Source organism: Fundulus heteroclitus, chromosome 19, assembly GCF_011125445.2.
Source record: "Fundulus heteroclitus isolate FHET01 chromosome 19, MU-UCD_Fhet_4.1, whole genome shotgun sequence".
Lineage (NCBI taxonomy): Eukaryota > Metazoa > Chordata > Actinopteri > Cyprinodontiformes > Fundulidae > Fundulus > Fundulus heteroclitus.
In genome coordinates this window covers 2,273,029-2,293,326 of record NC_046379.1, presented here as the reverse complement: position 1 = coordinate 2,293,326, position 20,298 = coordinate 2,273,029, and the positions used below count along the sequence as shown (strand labels likewise).

The 20,298-nt window shown below is 39.9% G+C and overlaps 1 protein-coding gene across 7 annotated transcripts in view; it reads left to right on the top strand.

Moving 5' to 3' along the window:
- The window catches only part of asap2a (ArfGAP with SH3 domain, ankyrin repeat and PH domain 2a), a 73,142-nt gene that overhangs the window by 39,187 nt on the left and 13,657 nt on the right, over positions 1-20,298 (top strand). For 4 of the 7 annotated variants that reach the window (XR_004933436.1, XM_036151014.1, XM_036151013.1 and 1 more), the window contains exons 3-18: positions 486-631; positions 725-799; positions 6,205-6,254; positions 7,439-7,568; positions 7,668-7,753; positions 7,833-7,908; positions 7,991-8,077; positions 9,392-9,400; positions 10,393-10,496; positions 11,999-12,068; positions 12,189-12,276; positions 13,387-13,435; positions 13,637-13,803; positions 15,977-16,110; positions 16,557-16,651; positions 18,271-18,630. Coding sequence is in view for 6 of the 7 variants with exons in the window: in XM_036151014.1 (XP_036006907.1) it covers positions 486-631; positions 725-799; positions 6,205-6,254; positions 7,439-7,568; positions 7,668-7,753; positions 7,833-7,908; positions 7,991-8,077; positions 9,392-9,400; positions 10,393-10,496; positions 11,999-12,068; positions 12,189-12,276; positions 13,387-13,435; positions 13,637-13,803; positions 15,977-16,110; positions 16,557-16,651; positions 18,271-18,630 (1,726 nt within the window). In the remaining variant the exon portion in view is untranslated. The remainder of the gene's footprint in view (positions 1-485; positions 632-724; positions 800-6,204; positions 6,255-7,438; positions 7,569-7,667; positions 7,754-7,832; positions 7,909-7,990; positions 8,078-9,391; positions 9,401-10,392; positions 10,497-11,998; positions 12,069-12,188; positions 12,277-13,386; positions 13,436-13,636; positions 13,804-15,976; positions 16,111-16,556; positions 16,652-18,270; positions 18,631-20,298) is intronic. The other 3 variants (XM_021319132.2, XM_021319135.2, XM_036151015.1) reach the window with 3 other exon arrangements.

The window sequence follows — 20,298 nt, the reverse complement described above, 5'->3', positions numbered from 1 at the left end:
CGTCTTTATTTAGACGCCATTTTTGTTGCTTGTGGTTAATGCAGAGAAAAGTCAAAATTGCAATTTTGGTTGAAATATATTGTAAGCAGAACGCAATCATTTCTGCTCTGAGTTTAGATGCTGCGGGTCTTTTAGTAACTAATCTGCACAGCGAGGAAACAAAATGATTTGTTGTTTGTATATGTTTAAAAAGACATGATAAATTCAACTGGAAAAAAAATCACATTAAATCGCAATATTAAGAAAAAAAATCGCAATTAGATTATTTTCCAAAATCGTTCAGCCCTAGTTGGGATGGAAATAATGATGTTTTCTGTAGCTGCACATGTGGCTGACATTGTTGCTGAGACTCTCCTGGAGTAGATCATTGTGCCGTCATTACTGACCTCTGCCTGCGTGTGTGTGTGTGTGTGTGTGTGTGTGTGTGTGTGTGTGTGTGTGTGTGTGTGTGTGTGTGTGTGTGTGTGTGTGTGTGTGTCCTCCAGCCCACGTTGAGAACGAGGAGCAGTACACCCAGGCTCTGGAGAAGTTCGGGGAAAACTGCGTGTGCAGAGACGACCCTGACCTGGGTTCAGCCTTCCTCAAGTTCTCCGTCTTCACCAAGGAGCTCACCGCACTTTTCAAAAACCTTGTGAGTATGTAAACGCCTCGGAGGCAACGCAGCACGTCTCAGGTGAAAACGGTCCAGCTCTTCTATATTTGGCCTCTCTTCTCCCTCCTCCAGTTCCAGAACATGAACAACATCATCACCTTCCCCCTGGACAGCCTGCTGAAGGGAGACCTGAAGGGCGTCAAAGGGGTAAGGCTTCAGCAGCGCTCGTTATGAAAGGTAGAAGCTCGTTTCACACCTTCGGAAATAAGGCTGTGCATAAAAATCCATACAAAGATCAATATTGATGTTTTTAAAAAATTATTTAATATCGATATTCTGGCTTTCAATGTTGATGTACCTCCCAGCCCCTAGGGGGCGTTATCACAGCCATTACTGTTCACAGCGAGGAAGTGAGACGAATTTGCGGAACGGCTGACAGGATTTTAGAAGCGCCTTCGCCCCCTAAAATCAGACGTTTGGCACATTTTTGGTTTCTGTGATACGTTAAAAGCATTAAACCAAATGCTGTTAATATATCAGTGTTCAATAAGTTTAACATAAATATAATATTTGGCTGGTTTTGTTGATTGAATGAGTTTGAGCATTAATTTGAAAGTAATAAATATCAATATTGGAGTCAAATCAAGTTAAACTGTGTATTGAGAATCGTATAAAATCCTCGATGAAACCACCAGGGGTTTGCAAAGATTTAAGTTCTGGAAATCAACCAGGTGCTGTTTTCTATTTAAAAAAAGTTCTGAAGTGAGAATTTGATCAAAACACAGCCATCCATAAATATTTCTAAAGGAGGGCTGAAAGTATGGAGGGCCAACACTGACAGAATTAAAAAATAAAGTGAAAATATGTGAGTGACTCAATAAGTAAATCAATACAATTAAAATGTACCAATTAATTTGAAAAAAATTAGCAATGATTTAATGTGATTTCATATGATTGTAAAAAAAATATGCAATATATTTACCACATTGACCTTCATGTGTTTATTATCTATTTTCAACATTTTTATTAAAGCACTTTTAAATCACTAACCTTGACTTTAACAGATTTGTGAGCGCAGTTTACCACATATAATCGGTCAGTAAGCACAACTTTAATCATATATAAGGCGCACCCTCAATTTTTACGATTTAAGGATTTTAAGTGCGCCTTATATTCCGAAAAATACGGTAAGCCCTTCTAAATCACAAAGTGCAACCTAGATCCATTTCTTATGTTTTTAATTATTTCAGTTTCAATCCTGCATAGAATGGTCCCCCTACTTTTTAGCATTAATCAAGAAACTTAAAGTTAAGTTTGTTATTTGTAAAAAATAAAAAAAATTTTGCTCTTAACCATGACCACCGCTGTGCCTCGCTAAGATGTTGCCGCAGTATAGAAAATGGTATCAAGTATTTTTCTTAGTATCAAAATTGAGTTTTAAATTTTGTATCGTGACAACCCTAATAATAAATAATCATCCATTTTGTTTTTATTCTTTAAAAATTCAGTGCTCAGGCAACTAAAACTTATAGAATAAATACATGTAAATTAACATACCTTGCATCCAGAAATTATTCCTAAAACTAAATATTGTGTAAAAATATTTGGACATCTGCTAAGAACGCAGCAGAAAATGTCCATAAAGCACTGCAAAAACAGAACTAAAAATAAGTGAATTCTTCTTGAAATGAGTGTATTTGTCCTGGATTTGAGCAGGTAAAAAAGATGATTTGCCAATGGAATAAGATTTTTCCACTTAAAATAGGAACAGTTCATCTCCATCATCTTATTTCAAGAGCAGGATGTCTAATTTTCTAATTTTAGGGGCAAAGATACTCATTCCATTGGCAGATAATCTTATTTTCTGGCTCAAATCAAGGACGAATACACTAACTTCAAGAACATTTTACTTGTTTTTAGATCCGTTTTTGCAGTGAGACAAATAAAGGGCCTGTTTTACCTGTGGGGGTTTGGTTAAAGGCAGCTTTCCGGTTCATTCTCCTGCTTTTTGTCCGGTTTATCCTATTTTTCAGCTTTATCTCCACTAACTGTGTCACATATCCTGCTGTAAGGAAATCCTCTGTGACTCCAGTAAATGACGTTTATCTGCGGGAAGTCAGTTAGCTCTGAGATCGGGAATCACCATCTGTTACGTTTCACTAGAAACCATCGGCTGAGTGTTTGGTACCACGGACCCAGATTACGGTCCAATAAAGACAAATAATCAGAGACGGAGGGACAGCTGAACGTGTCCACCAGCCGGGCTAAGACCCGTCAGCGGCGTCTGCAGCTCTCTAATCCAATCAGAGCTCGTTAGAGTCCCTGACGAACGCTGACCTTTCCCTTTGGAGCCCCCTGATTGGCTGTGGCTCCTGTGAAGCTTGATGAGATTAAAGTGAGCGGTCTAACGAGGCGGGTTGCCCTGGAGTCGTCCTCGTGACCCTCGGCCACTCGGCTGCTCTTTGCCCCCAGAGGACCGCTGTCCCGCGGGTTTTTTCCTCCTCGTCTCTGTTTTAACTCCACAACTGCAGGAAGAGGAGGGAGGAAGGACGGTTTGATTAAGCCATGCTTGAAGTGCCTGTCGTGAAGCATTGAGGAAGTCTGTAGAGACAAATTAAGTTAAGAGTGAGATAAGGCAGCACATTCTGGAGGCGATACTCTCTCTGACTCGAGATTAAATAGATTTGTGATAAATAGTAAAACCCCGCTGGGCCCTCTGGATGTAAAAATGTCCGATTTATGGTAAGAGCTTCAGATTAGCATGTAGCAGTTAGTCAATGGAGCTCAGGTAATGAGGAATTTAATCTTTTAATACGAATTTAAACCACGCTGCCTTCACTGAAGTCACAGTCCTCACCATCAGCTATTGAATTACTTTAAAAGATGCACACAAAAAACTACTAACAGCAGTTTTAGTTCTTATGATGAAGAATTTTAAAGCTTTTTCTCCAAAAAATTAAAAATGTTGGCTTGACAGTGTTCAGTTTAACAGAAGAACAGAGTCGGCTTTAAGAACAGTAAGAAATAAAAAGATGGAATAACAAGCTGCAAACCCACAAACCGGAGCTTTTTCTTGAAGCAGCTTGTGATGAACTTCCAGCGCTTTATGCTCCTTAGTGACATCAGTCATCATCTCACATCTGCTGCCGCGGCAGAAGTCCTGCAAATGTCCCAGATTGTGAGGACGTCTGCTGTCTGCAGGACTCTGCATGCGACTCCAGAGTTTTCTGACCAGTTTATTATTGGACGTTGGCTCAGCCTTCCATGAACTAATTCTTCTGGTCATTTAGTTGGACGCTTGGACTCTTGGCAGTCCTGAAAAATAAAAAAAGGAAGTTTCATCTGAAGAAAGTTAACATAGAGTTTTACGCAGATCGCTGTTGTTACCTTTGGAGGAAATAAGGGGAAAGACCTGACAATACGGCATCAGCCGTCTGGCACGGTGGTGGCAGAGTCATGTTCTGGGACCATTTAACTGAGGGAGGGATTGCTGCATCATGAGCAAAGAACAGTTTATGGCAAATATTGAAGCAACATCGCAAGACATCAGCCAGGAAGGAAAAAACTGAAGAGAAGCTCGGCTCAGTGAGGAACGAGGAACGCACCAAGCTGCTTAAATATTCTCTGCTGGTCAGTTTAATTCAATTCAATTTAATGTTATTTATATAGCCCCAATTCATGAAACACATCATCTCAAGGTTCTTTCCAAAGTCAGCTTCCATCAGATCCTCCAGGTTGGTGAGAAAGTTTCCTCTCTAAGGAAACCCAGCAGGTTGCATCAAGTCTCTCCAAGCAGCATTCACTCCTCCTGAAAGAGCGTAGAGCCACAGTGGACAGTCGTCTGCATTGTTGATGGCTTTGCAGCAATCCCTCATACTGAGCATGCATGAAGCGACAGTGGAGAGGAAAACTCCCCTTTAACAGGGAGGAGAACCTCCAGCAGAACCAGAACCAGGCTCAGTGTGAACGCTCATCTGCCTCCACCCACTGGGGCTTAGAGAAGACAGAGCAGAGACACAGAAAGCACAGAAGCTCACGTTGACCCAGGAGTACTTTCTATGGTAGAGAAGACAGAGCAGAGACACAGAAAGCTCAGAAGCTCACATTGACCCAGGAGTACTTTCTATGTTAGAGAAGACAGAGCAGAGACACAGAAAGCACAGAAGCTCACATTGACCCAGGAGTACTTTCTATGTTAGAGAAGACAGAGCAGAGACACAGAAAGCACAGAAGCTCACATTGACCCAGGAGTACTTTCTATGGTAGATGGTAATAGAGGATGATCTGCCTCCCCTGATGATGTCACAGCTAACAGAACGCCAGACCAGGTGTACCTTCTATGAAGAGAAAAATGACAGAGAACAAAAAATTAAAGCTGAAATAACAACAAACAATGCAGATTGGAGAACAGTAGGAGAACTCAGCAGAGTGAGAGAAACAGACCCTAAATTTAATCCCACAGAGCTAAAATGGATCTAATCTGGAAGGCTGTCAGGTTGTTGGTGAAAAATCCTCCCTTTCGTGTTGCTCTGCTCCACTTTGTCCTTCCCAGAAATATCGGGGGAGTATTTTTAGCCATTGTTGCCATTTTCCTCTCCCTGCCTTGGACATTTCCTTCCTCTAACCCTTTCTCTGCTCTCTCTTTACATGGCCGCCTGTCTTTCACCGCTTCCTTCTCAGCCCTGTTCTTCTGAGTCGGATGTGGGGGGGTGGGGGGGTCCTTTCTGCAGACGGTGAAGGTCACCGGGGGGGGTCAGAGGCTCCAACAGAGGCACTAAGATGTGAATTTCTCCTTATTGAGCAGGAAAATGAGACATGAACTGTGGAAATGAAGCTCCGCCCACACCTGTCAGCGATTATTTGTTTACTGTTTCAAATTAAAAGCCTCCGAGTTAATTAGTGATATTAATTGGTGCTGCTGCTCTGTGGGGGGTTTTCTGCAGCAACGACGACTCAGCAGATATTCTGCTGCATTTCAGCCAAAGTCTCCGCAGCTCCTTGAACTTTTTGCACATTTTTGTTGCTTTTTATGGCATTTTATGGGGATTATTTGTGCAATGGCCAGAAAGTCATGCGTGGCTTTTCAAATGATTCTGTTCCCCATTTAAAAATCTTAAAAGTGCGGCCACCTTTCTCTGCAGGTACAGGTGCAATGGTCTTACGGGTTTTTACTCCGCCAGCTTTGCACATCTGCACAATAATATTTTTTGCTCATTCCTATCTGCAAAAATAGCTCTAGCTGGATTTAGAGCGTCTGTGAACTTCAGTTTTTAAAATCTTCCTACAGATTCTCCATAGAATTTAGGACCTTACTTTGACTAGGCCATTCTAACAGAGCCTGCTGACGCTTGTCCTGGTTTTATTCTGTTGCTGTCACAGAAACGTACAGCACGCTGTTTAAGAGCTGGATCTGTAAAGGATTTAAACGCCTTGCATCTTTTATCTTTAGCTGTTTCTCTTTGGTCATAGAGCTCCAATGAGCTGCAGGGAGTGGCTGTAACCTGAAGACAACACGTGAAAAAGATCAAGAGATATTAAAACACGTGAAAAGCGCCGGATGTAATTATGTCTATTCAGTTTATTCAGATTTCTCTCCTGTTTTCTTATTGCAGGATCTGAAAAAGCCTTTTGACAAAGCCTGGAAAGACTACGAGACCAAAGTGTAAGAAAACCTTTTTTTTATGCATTTGATGAACAGGCATGTAGATATTTTGTCTATTTTTTTTTCCAATTAATTAATTTAATCCTGGAAATGCTGCCCAAGTGGTGGATGGTTCAGATCTGAGTCCATCAGTACAGCCGGAGCTTCACTCCCTGGTTTCTAGCTGATATAAATGATGCTGTTTGCTTTCACCAATTACTTTGGTTCTGTTTTTATCCAACTGACAAAAAAAGTTATAGTTCTGGGTAAAAAAAAGCATTAAAATGACATTCATGTCTGTGATGAATGAGGGTCAAACCTTCTGCTCTGACCTGCGGGTTGGTTACACTGCAGAGAGGAAACTAAAAGCAAATACAATGTTCTTGACATTTGTGTGTTTGTCCTAGATTTTAGTTGGCAAGTGTTAATGATCTGCCAAAGGAATAGGATTTTTGCACTTAAAATAGGACATTATCAACTCCATCGTCGCATTTCAAGTGCAGTTTATCCAATTATCTTATTTTAAGGGTCAGAATACTCATTCCATTGTCAGATAATCTTATTTATCTGCTCAAATTAAGGACAAATACACTCGTTTCAAGAATATTTTACTTGCTTTTAGTTCCCTTCTTGCAGTGTAATGGGTGTAAAGTGATTTAAAACTGTAATTGCACTGCAAAAACGGAACTATAAGTAAGTAATATTTCCTAAAAATGAGTGTATCTGTCCTTGATTTGAGCAGGTAAAAAAAGATGATCTGCCAGTGGAATAAGACTTTTGCACTTAAAATAGGAACAATTCATCTCCATCACCTTATTTCAAGGGCAGGATGTCTAACTGTCTTATTTTAGGGGTCAAAATATTCATTCCATTGGCAGATAATATTATTTACCTGCTCAAATCTAGGACAAAAACACAAATTTTAAGAACATTTTACTTATTTTTAGATCCATTTTTGCAGTGTGTAACATTTTTACTCCCTTGTTTGTTGAGATGCACGCGTTAGAAACTAGAGAAAATGCAGATTATTGGCTTTTTTTGGCGTATTTTCTTGGTGATTTGCATTAAGCTCTCAGGGATCCTCACCACGTCCCACCAGCAGCCCGTAGTGACTGAATAAGTCTCGCCTCCAGCTGCTGGGCTCATTGATTTGTAGTTTTTACACCATATCAGACCCTTTTTTTCTCCCTGTTGCTCCCCGACAGGACCAAGATCGAGAAGGAAAAGAAGGAGCACGCCCGGCAGCACGGCATGATCCGCACGGAGATCAGCGGGGCCGAAATAGCCGAAGAGATGGAGAAGGAGCGCCGGTTCTTCCAGCTGCAGATGTGTGAGGTCTGGATCAGAACACCTTTTTCTCTCCTCTGCTGCCTCGCTGCTTTTCCTGCTCAATCTTTTGCCAGATGAAAGTGACGCGATTCGGTCTGTTTACAGTATCTCCTCAAAGTCAACGAGATCAAGATCAAGAAGGGCGTGGACCTGCTGCAGAACCTCATCAAGTACTTCCACGCGCAGTGCAAGTAAGATTCTGCAAACCGAAGCCGTAGGTGCAGCCCAGCGGCGTTTTAGCTCGTTCGCCAACGCTTTCCTGCTGTTCAGTTTCTTCCAGGACGGCCTGAAAGCCGTGGAGAACCTGAAACCCTCCATAGAGAAACTGGCTACAGACCTGCACACGGTACGAGCGCCGCTCCTCACCTCCCAACGTTTTCCTCTCTGCTCGTCGCGTCACTTTTTCCTTTTTCCCCTCTCTGCGTCAGATCAAGCAGGCCCAGGATGAGGAGAGGAAGCAGTTAACTCAGCTGAGAGATGTCCTGAAAACGGCTCTGCAGGTGGAGCAGAAGGAGGTAAGGCGCGCGTTCACCCTACGACGAGTCGGCGATTTGCAAACGTGTTTGAACTTTGTCACATTACAGCCATAAACTTCAGTGGATGGCTAAATGCATTATCATTATAAAAAAAATATATATATATTAAATTTTTTTTCAGTGTCCTGTCTTACAATGTGGCAATAAGAATTGTTGTCTTAATTCCAAAAAGAGCTCATCAGATTTGACTTTCACAAGTGGAGCAGTACGGCTTTAGCCATAGTGCTCCGCTTGATTTATGAATGTGAATAGTTTTATTATGATTCATGCAGGGAATATCTCAAATGATATGGACACTACAATGGGAAAGTAGGAGAGGAAGGGCAAAACAAGAAGAAAAAAAGAAAAGGTGAAAGAAAGAGGAGATAAAAGGAAGAGAATGATAAAACAATTATTGAAAAAAAACATGTACTTTGTTTAATTGAAAATCTACAGTTCCTATATTGTCCACGAGGGGCGCTGTGTTTTAATTAGCAGATTAAGCTTCAGGTGTGAAAAATTTTAATAATTTCTTAATTTTTATCAGTTTGACGTATTTTCATGTAGGACAGTGTTTTTAAGCTCCAAAAAATGTGAATAAATGTTTTTCAACATTGTATAATCACTGTGATCAGTTCTTATGCATAATGCACAAGTAAATGTTTAACTGAGTAAAAGTATTGTTGAAATTGCACATACTTTTCTTAAAAACGCTGAGGTTATTCATAATATATTGTGTAAAAGTTAAGTTTATTTAATATAAAAATCAACAATAAGTCCACATTTATTAGTTCTATTTAATCTTGCAATGAGTTTACTCGTGTGGCCCTCTTGAGATCAGATTAAGCTGAATGCGGCCCCTCAACCAAAATGAGTTTGACACCCCTGGTTTAGACCAAAGGATAATCATGTGTTAGAATGGCCTAGTCAAAGTAAGGACCTAAATCCAACTGAGAATATGTGGAAACTGATGTTCCAAGATTCTCTCCATCCAGAACTTTCTACACGTTCAGCCTGTAAACGAGCAGATCAATTAGAGACGAACCCCAAAATACCAGCTGCTGTAATCTTTGGTTTTATTGTAGATTTATTCGTAAAATATATTTTCCTTCCACATGTGACTTACATTCGACTTTATGATGGTTTATTACACACACAAAAAAACAAAACTCATTAATGTTTTTGGCTGTAATGTGACCACGTGTGAAAAAGTAGAAAACATTTGCAATAATAGAGATTAGCTTTTAGTTGTTTTTTTTCCCTAAAAATGTTCCTCTTCTCTCCTTCTGCTGCCGTGGCGGTTTGTAAAACAAGGCGCGGAGAGTAAGTGGGTTTGTTTTCTTCCAGTGGTCGATCTGCCTTTATCCTGTAGCTCTGTTTGCTTTTAGCATTTTCACATTTTAAGATCAACTTTATCTTTAGCTTTCTGTCTTTTACCATAAAGTTACAGGAATGTCCCGTTTTATGTGCTTGATGCAGACTTTAGTTAGTTTAGGGTCTTTTTCAGTTTGTTTGTTTTCTATTTCTCATTAAGGAAATGACCCAATTCTTACATAAATGTTGTTGTTTTGTCCACCTTTATTAATGGTTTTCATGGTTTTTGTTAAAATTAAAGAGGAATAAGCTTGTTTGTTCCCAGCTTTTCAGGGACTGACACATTTTCTCTTTTTTTAAATTTTTTTTTGTCTGTAAACTTGAATTTCCAACAAATAAAATCAGCGCTGAATCAAAACACATGAAGAGATTTAAGCCCTCGTAAGGTTTCATAATAAACCTTGTCCAGACGGATACCTTTAGGAAGTCGTGCAGTTCTGTTGCACATATTTAAATCATTAAAGTGAATATTTGGATGAAATATCTGTCATATTTCATCCATGTGTTGCAGCCTCTGGCATGAAGAACATTTCCTTTTTTCCGGGAAGGAATAACTTTAATTAAATCTTCCCGAATTCTTTACTGAGTCCTTTAATTAAAACCTTTGCTTTGACCCTTTTTATTGTTAATGTTTAAAATTAATAATGGAAAAAGTCATAAATTTAGTTTTTGATGAGCTGTGGGGAACAAAATAGACGGTAAAACCAAACCAGGTGACTTTTTGTTACTCAGATATCCATAATGTCTAAAAAGTAGTGAGTTTATAGATGGAGAACTTGGTCATCTCTGGAAATAAACGCCAGAATCTGACCCGCTGATCACCAGTTTGTGCTGATTGAAGGAAAATTGGTGAAATCCTGTCTCTGGCTGATCAATTAGTGCCTTTTTAGATGTTCACTCCCAGCTAACTTGTGGTTTCTGCCGGCTGTCTATCCGACCAGGACTCCCAGGTGCGGCAGAGCACGACCTACAGCCTGCACCAGCCGCAGGGCAACAAGGAGCACGGCACCGAGCGCAGCGGCTTCCTGTTCAAGAAAAGCGACGGGTGAGCTTTTCAAACGGGCCTCAGAGGACAGATCTGGGCCAGTGGCTGCACACGGTTCTGTTTGCTGGGCGGCACACAGCTCAGAAAAATAAGACTTTTTAATCAGAGGGTAACATCAACACGGCAAAAATGGAACTTAAAGTAGGTAAAATGTTCTTAAAATTTGTATATTTTCCTTGATTTGAGCAGCTAAATAAGACTGTTTGCCAATGGAACCCATAAAATAAGATAATTAGAGATACTGCACTTGAAATAAGATGATGGAGATGAATTGTTGCTATTTTAAGTGCAAAAATCTTATTCCATTGGCAAATAGTGTTATTTACCTGTTTAAATCAAGGAAAAAATACTAATTTCAAGAAAATTTGCTTACTTTTATTTCCCTTTTTGCAGTGAATACTGCAACACTGCAGTGAACACTGCAAAAAGTAAAAGTTTCTTGAAATTAGTGTATTTTTCCTTGATTTGAGGAGCTAAATAAGACTATTTGCCAATGGAATGAGTATTTTTACCCCTAAAATAAGATAATTAGGTATCCTACACTTGAAATAAGATGATGGAGATGAAATGTTCCTATTTTAAGTGCAAAAAATCTTTTTCCATTGGCAAATAGTCTTATTTACCTGCTATAATTAAGGAAAAGTACATTGATTTCAAGAAAATTTCACTTAGTTTTATTTCCCTTTTTGCAGTAAAGTCTATTAAAGGCGTAGTAGCCAAGTCGCTTTTAGAATAACTGCACCGGACCGTCTTACCTGCTACCACTGGTACCACTGGGCCTGGTTGGCTAATGAACCGACTCGGTCCAAAACCGCACAGACAACCTTGTTCATTGCTGTGAAGAATAAGATGAAACACCACACTGCAAAAACTGATCTAAAAATAAGTAAAATGTTCTTAAAGTTAGTGTATTTATCCTTGATTTGAGCAGATTATCTTTCAATGGAATGAGTATTTTGACCCCTAAATTAAGATAATTAGACATCATGCACTTGAAATAAGGTGATGGAGATGAGTTGTTCCTATTTTAAGTGCAAAAATCTTATTCCATTGGCAAATCATCTTATTTACCTGCTCAAATCAAGGACAAATACACTCATTTTAAGAAAATTGTACTTATTTCTAGTTCTGTTTTTGCAGTGCAGAACCAACAGTGCAGACGAGCTGAAAGCCGCTAATAAAGCAACTCTGGCTTCCAGAACTCCTCAGTAGAACCACAGGCGGATCGCCTCCAGATCACTCCACATTGATGCAGTGCCGTAATTCTTTGACCTTAAGGCGCACCGTCAATTTTTTAGAAGATTTAAGGATTTTAAGTGCGCATTATAGTCTGAAAAAAATACGGTAATTCATGCAAAAGGAGCCCAGACCAAGTCCTCACTACAAGAACTCCGCTTATTTACTTGAAGTGTTGAAATAAATAAACCTTCTGCTGCTCTAATTTATTCAAATTTCACGTTTTTTGGCGCCTAACGGGTTAATGGCCTTCTGTATGTGTGCAGGTTGAGGAAAGTCTGGCAGAAGAGGAAATGCACGGCCAGAAACGGATACCTGACCATCTCACACGGAACCGTAAGTTTCTCTGCAGGCAGATCTGAGCAGCCTGCAGTGACCTCTGACCCCTCAGTGAGGGGAGGCTCCACATTCCTGCTGACGCGGCTTGTTTCTCCTTGTGACTGTTGTCTCTGGTAGGCTAACAGACCGCCTGCTAAGCTCAACCTGCTGACCTGCCAGGTGAAACACAACCCTGAGGAGAAGAGGAGCTTCGACCTCATATCGCGTGGGTTCAGCATCCTTTTGTTTCACGTTGTCTGCTCTGGGTTTTCAGCATTTTTCCCCCACAGACTTTGGTCACTGGGGGAAGAGTGGAGGGGTTTTAGTCCGGTGGAGATCCACGCTCGTGATGGGAAACTATATCAGGAATGATGATGATGATGATGATGATGATGATGATGATGATGATGATGAGCTAGATTACAGATTCACTCGTTGTGCAGGAGGTGGTAGATTTGCACGTTTGCGCTGCCCTGCAAACAATTTAGTCACATCTGCAAACTTCAGTTAATATTACCGGGCTTCATGCGAAATAAAATAATAAAAGTCTATAAATGTGATGTGCTTTTGTGTTCAGGCTCCCGGCGTGAATGCTAGAAGCTCTTTTTTTCACCGCAGGTCCTTTAGGGATGTCTCTGCCAGCTGGATGGAGAGCATCTGTGAACATCAGCTTTCTCACTGCAAAAACGGATCTAAAAACAAGTAAAATCTTCTTAAAATTTGTGTTTTTGTCCTAGATTTGAGCAGGTAAATAAGATTATCTGCCAATGGAAGGAGTATTCAACCCCTAAAATAAGATAATTAGACATTCTGCACTTGAAATAAGATGATGGAGATGAATTGTTCCTATCTTAAGTGGAAAAATCCTACTCCATTGGCAGATCATCTTATTTACCTGCTCAAATCAAGGACAGATACACTAATTTTAAGAAAATATTACTTATTTTTAGTTCTGTTTTTGCAGTGCTAGTCTTGCCTCAGATTGTCAGTTGGATTCGGATCCTTACTTTGACTAGGCCGCTCTAACGCACGGATATGCCCTTCCTGGCTATGTGTGACGTTTTGTTGATATATTACAAAAAAAATCTTACTCCCTTTGGTTAGTAATGTATATGCAGGGTTGTGTTAAATAGAGAAGCATCTAAACCAGGGGGTGTTTTATTTAGACTTAGACTTAGACAACTTTATTTGTCATTTTGCATGCCCAATGTGCGTACAGAATGAAATTTTGTTTGCATACAGCTTAAAAAAATCACAGTAAATTGCAGTAAATTCAGGATAAAGATTTCCTAAAAAGGTCTAAATTAAACGCGTCCTTTTTTTTTTCTCCTCCTAGATGACAGAACGTATCATTTTCAAGCTGAAGACGACCAGGACTGCCAGATGTAAGTGGCTGTTTACCTTCTTACCATCTAAACTTCCTTCCTAACCCTTTCTGTTGACATCTTTACCTCTTTTTTCCTCCATTCCTTCTCTCCCTCTCCTTCTTTTTCAGTGTGACTCAAGCCACTGTTTTCTGCCACTGAACTCATGTCTGCTTTATTTTCTCCTCTTCCTCCTCCTCCTCCTCCTCCCCATGCTACCAGCTGGATCTCAGTCCTGCAGAACAGTAAGGAGGAGGCGCTGAATCAGGCGTTTAAGGGGGACCACCATGTTGGCGAGAACAACATCGTGCAGGAGCTGACGAAGGCCATCCTGGGGGAAGTGAAGAGGATGACGGGGAACGACGTGTGCTGCGACTGCGGCGCCCCCAGTGAGTGGCAGACGTGAGCGGCAGAACCCTGCCGGCGCAGAGGTTCTGCAGAGGTTCTGCACCCCTAACACAACCTGTGCGCGTCAACAGATGGTCATTTAAGCAATGCCGAGTTAGAACACTGCAAAAACTGAACTAAAAGTAAGTAAAATGTTCTTAAAATGAGTGCATTTGTCCTTGATTTGACCAGGTAAATAAGATGATTTGGCAATGGAATAAGATTTTTGCACTTAAAATAGGAACAACTCATCTCCATCATCTTTTTTTTTTTTTTATTATCTTATTTTAGGTGTCAAAATACTCATTCCATTGGCAGATAATCTTATTTACCTGCTCAAATCAAGGACAAATGCACTAACTTTAAGAACACTTTACTCATTTTTAGATCCGTTTTTGCAGTAAATGCACATCATAATAATAAAAACTGCTGAAAAGATCTCCTAATATTCATGCAAAATCTGAGGAACACAATTTCTAATGAGCAATACATGAGGACACCTCCATATTTATTCCCAATTTAAAATGTTTGCACCTCAGACATCGAGCCTGGCGCTCCTAACTGTTGCAGGAAAAGTGAACATCACAGTCCGATCCAAAAAAAAAGCTGTTTGAGGCCTTCATTGAGAAGATTGTTGAGGATTATAGGATTTAAAGAGGCCTCCAGAAATCTGAAATCAGAGAAAATAGACTACGTGTGGAGAAGTTTCTGAAAGAAAATCTGCAAATATGTCCGTTTCAGACGGTAAGACGGTAAAATAATTCTCCAAAAACCTTAAAATGCCACCACTGGACCTCCTTTCTCGTCCCATGATGTCCACACTGACGTTTGGTGAAGACAAAGAGCAGGTCTTTTTAATGTATTTTGTTAATTAGCTGCGTTTATTAATAATTAAATCACTTTGATCAGAGATAGTGTTAGGAAATTATTAGCAAAGTATTCTGTATTTAATCTGGCTTCCTAGTTGCTTTACATGGCTACATATTTACATGTAAACAATTATTTACTTCTTTGCCACCTGTGTAATGCAAATGTATTATTTTTATCATCTTCCTCTTGCTCCACATACAGGATTTTTACACTGATCGGTTACAATTATTAACATTTCCAGCCATTTAAGAGGATGATAAGTTAAAACTGAATCTGAATGTTAAAATTTTACATTACAGAAAAAACAACAAATACCTTAAAACATCTTAAGCTTTTTTAAATGTGACTATGAACACGGTGCTTAAAACCCATAGTCAGTTTAAAATGCCATACATTTATAAGTAGACGCCATGTGTTGGCTATTGCTTATTAAAAAGTTTCTCAGACATTGGTAAGATTGCTCCGTTAGTGAAAAATGTGTTTAGTTCACATTTAAAACGATGGAATAAAGAAGTAAATTACAGTGTCATCAGCATAGAAGTGAATTTTCCAATGCTCTGCCTAAGATTGTTTATACTGTATATAGAGGCAAGTTTATTTATGAAGCACTTTTCAGTAACAAGACGATTCAAAGTGCTTTACATGAACAGAAAAACAGTACAGAGGGAAATATTAATAAAAACAAACATTGTATTAACCAATGAATAAGCTAAGTAAAGAGTTCTTTAGTTTCACTGGAACTAGTGTCATCACTATCATTCCAAGCTTAATTGTTTCTATTCATTCATTAACAAACATACAGAAAGCATAAAAGCGAGGTGGAGGTTTTGGTCTAAAGTAATGTTATCCAACTTTTCTAAAGCTACAACTAGAATAACGTCTTTTGTTTCAGTGTAATAAGAATAAGATAAATAAATCCTTGAGTTCTTTAGTTTAGAACGAGCTTCATCACTAATTGTTTCTATTAATAAACTAAGTGAAAATAATTATGGGCCGAGAACAGAACCTGTGGGAACTCTCTGTCTGAAGTGGAACCGTCTATCCTGGGTTCTACATGTAAAACAATTAGCAAGCCGTTGAACTGCTGGCTTAGAAAAATCAGTGCGAGACGTTAGCTTAGGATTTAAGGAACCGTCAGAATCGAAGGCTGCAGAGAGGATCGCAGAAAGATGGTCCTGCTTTTCTCACGTCTGTCACTTCCAAAGCCTTTTTTTTTTTTTAAAGGAAAACATCAAAGCTAGCTCAGGATTTGCAGATAATAAAGTATATTTAGATCATGTTGTTCTCTGCTGCTTCTGCTTCCAGATCCGACGTGGCTGTCCACCAACCTGGGCATCCTCACCTGCATTGAATGTTCAGGCATCCACAGGGAGCTGGGCGTCCACTACTCGCGGATCCAGTCTCTCACGCTGGATGTTCTCAGCACCTCGGAGCTCTTGGTAGAACCTTTCTCCTTTTATTAGACCATATGCATGTATGCTTGTTATGAGGGATTGCTGCAAAGTCAATGACTCTATGCAATCTCTATGCGTTGCCTTAGATGTTGAATCTGGTTGCAGTTTTCGTAAATTAAGAGTTGAAACGACGACGTCAACAAGCGGCTGCAGCATCCTCGGCTTTACTCTTCCTCTCTTGCATGTTTTTTTTTTTTTGGTTTGTTTTTTTAAATCAGGGTTTCTTTGCAGAGATTTACAGCCTGTGGGACATCTGGGATTAAACGCTTCCAGCCATGATTGCTTTGAGACGCCACAGTCAGACACGGCTGGCTCCTCTCTCACAGCTCGGGACAGGACGGGGGCGTTAGCTGCACCGACGCAGGAAAACCACTCCTAACTAGTCGGGAGTTATTTATCTGCCTTTCTCTCTCTCTCTCTGTTCTCCACAGCTGGCCAAGAACGTGGGGAATGCAGGCTTTAATGAGATCATGGAAGCTTGTTTAAATGCTGAAAATGTGGTGAAGCCGAACCCAGCGAGTGACATGTGAGTCCTCTCCTCTGGAAGCTAAATATGAAATATGTGCATGCTAACACCGCTGCCTCCCTTTTTATCAGCCATTAAGTTCTTCTATTGCTCTTTACAGCTTAATCTGCCTCCTCTTCACCTGTTTAAGGGTGTATTTGCCTGGACTTCTCACCCAGAATCAGATTTCTATTACTCTTAACGCCACATGTGCAGCTTTTACTAGTATCAAATGGTTTCCGTGGCAACTGTCTATATTCCAGGTCAAGTTAAAATCCACCACAGTACTTCTTACAGTCTGTATGCAATGCCTACCGTAGTTTTTCGGACCATAAGGCTCATTAAATATTCTTCCCAAGTGTGTAACTGCCCTGTTTCTAACATAAGGCCAAAATAAACTTTTATATTGAATTAACTTAATAGGTTTATTGCTGCTAGCGCGTACTCCAGGCTGCCTTACACGAATGCACTTCTAGTTTAGACATTACAGTCAGGCAGTCTGGTAGACAGCCCAGGGGTCCTCAGGTAGTGTACCGTAATGCTCCTAATATTCACTGAGTGGAGCAGCTTCATTGCTAACCAGTCGTACTTACACATTTTAACAGATTTTTGAGCACATTGTACCACATAAAATCACCCAGTAAGCACAACAGTGATTATAGATAAGGCGCCCCATCAATTTGTGAGAAAATTTAAGAAAAATAAGATACATGCAGAGCAATCCTTGCACATAACTTTATTTGTTGGACTTTTTCAAGTTTTTGCACTGCAAAAAAGGAACTAAAAGTAAGTAAAATTTTCTTGAAATTTATATATTTTTCCTTGATTTGAGCAGGAAATAAGAGTGGAATAAGAGTTTTGCACTTAAAATAAGAAAAATGAATCTCCATCATCTTATTTCAAGTGCAGGATATCTAATTATCTTATTTTAGGGGTAAATATACTCATCCCATTGGCGAATAGTCTTATTTAGCTGCTCAAATAAAGGAAAAATATATCAATTTCAAGAAAATTTTACTTACTTTTAGTTCTCTTTTTGCAGTGTGTTACATTACAACCAAAAAAAGAAGGGGATCTGGTCCAAAATTAAACTCTTTGGCTGTCTTGCTGTGAGTGGAAAAAAAGTTAACACTCCTTCATGGTGAAACATGGTGGTGGCAGCATTATGATGTGGTGATGCTTGTTTGTTTTTGTTTTTGTATGTGTGTGTCCTTTCTGGCAGAGTAGCACTAAGAATTGTCTTAATGCCAAAGAGAGCCTAACAGATTTACCTTCACAAGTGGAGCATTACCGCTTTGGCCATAGTGCTCCCTTTTGATTGGATATTATTTTGGGATTAGTTCAAGTTAAATGGACACATAAACAAAAAAGTTAAAAGAGAAACAAAATGCTAAAAGGAAGAAAAGGTGACAAAAATAGAGTGAAGGAAAAAGAGAGTACAAGACAACATCCTCACCAGGAAATAATCTAAACCATGTTTTTTCTCTTATTTATACGTCGTGTTGCTCTGTCACATAAAACCCGACGAAAAAGCTTAAAGTTTGTGGTGTTAATGTCACTAAATGTGAAAAGGTCCAATAAAAAAGGTGTGAATATTTAAGGGCAGCGAACTTATTTGTGTCATTGTGTCGCTTCAACAGGCAGACGAGGAAAGACTTCATCACGTCCAAATACATTGAGAAGCGGTTTGCCAAGAGGAAGTGTCCCGACGCGGCGCCGCGGCTCCACACGCTGTGCGAGGCGGTGAAGGCGCGCGACATCTTCTCCCTCATCCAGGTCTACGCTGAGGGCGTGGACCTCATGGAGCCCATCCCGCTGGCTAACGGACACGTGAGAACGCCAACGTCTTTTCTTCAGCAGCTAGGAAGCCCTGAGCTGGTGTGGATAACCTGGTGGTGTGTGCGTTCTCTTCAGGAACAAGGGGAGACGGCCCTCCATCTGGCTGTCAGGCTGGTGGACAGAACCTCTCTGCACATCGTCGACTTCCTCACTCAGAACAGGTAAACGACGCAGGGAGCGTTCAAAAGTCCGCGCCTTGTTACGGCGGTGCTAAAAATCTGGAAGAGCGGCGGGAGAATCCAAACGGCGCCTCTTTAGAGGCTTCCTTGCTCGTAGACAGGCTTCAGTTTCAATCAGTCCCTTTGTTATGTAGTTTAAAGCTTTTTGCATAAAGATTAGATCCTTTCTGTAACTGTTAGTGGAACTGCTTTCCCGTCCTGTAATCAAGTTTTGTCCTACACTGCAAAAAGGGAACTAAAAGCAAGTAAAAAAATTTCTTGAAATTGGTGTATTTTTATTTTATTTGAGCTGGTAAATAAGACTTAAAATAGGAACAATTCATCTCCATCATCTTTTTTCAAGTGCAGGTTATCTAATTATCTTATTTTAGGGGAAAAAATATTAATTCCATTGGCAAATAATCTTATTTAGCTGCTCAAATCAAGGACAAATACACTAATTTCAAGAAAATTAACTTTTTAGTCTTTGCAATGCAAAGGTTTTTATACCCCTTGAACTCTCATTTAGCACAGAGTTGATGTATTTTACTTTGTAATATAACATAACCAAGCAGAGTAGTGCATAAATCACTAGTTTTAACTAATATAAATCTGAAAGGTGCGGCATGCATTTATTATGACTTAAATCAGCTTTTACTGCAGGTATTTTTGGATGATGCCTCTATCAGATTTGAAATTTTGCCCATTCTTAAAAATTATCTCTAAACCTCGATATTTCGACCCATCGCTTAGCTCCCCACCAGACAAAACAGACTGCAATATATTCACGTCATTTGTCAGCGGAGAAATGTTGATGAAAAGGACCTAAAAATCGAAGCGAGAGCTCAGCGTTCATATTGCAAGACTCAGCCACGCCACATCTTGATAATTCACATACCAAACAAACGTATAAAGGAACAACAATGTTCTTGCATCACAGGCTAAGGAAATATATTATTTTATTATAATCCAACTCTCCGGTTTCAGCCAGAAAGCTATAAAATAGATTTCGGTATCTGTTACGCTAGCCGGCTGCTTAATGTGTTTTTTTTTTTTTTATAGCACTCCAGGATATTGTTTGCACATTGTGAAGTTGTTCAATACGCAGGGCATATCTACCTTATTTAATGTTAAAAAAAGATAAATAAATTTTAACTGATTATCTACAACTGTCTTGTAGGCAACAACCGTGTGCTAGTTAGCGTTAGCATGTACCTTGAAACAAGGTCCCATACACACACCGGCTCTGCATTTTTAGAAGGAAGTGAATGTATGCCAGCCCCCCCCCCCCCCCCCCCCCCCCCCCCCCATTTGTTACGGTTACTAACGTTGGATTGGTCAGGAGCGGGACACAACGAAGGGTTAATTGGATCTAGGTCTTGACTTTGACTAGGCCATGCTGATAAATGGATGCGGTTTGAGCTTTATCAACGGGTTTTCCTTCAGGATTGTCCTGGATTTATCTCCTTCTATCTTTGTGTAAACTCTGACCAGCTTCCCTGCTCTTGCTGTAGAAAGTTATAATAATAATAATAATAATAATAATAATAATACATTTAATTTATACTGCACTTTCTATCAAACGATCTCCAAGTGCTATCATCAGAACATTGTTGGAGATGGTAGACGACCCACAGCATGATGCTGCCACCACCATGTTTCAGAATATAA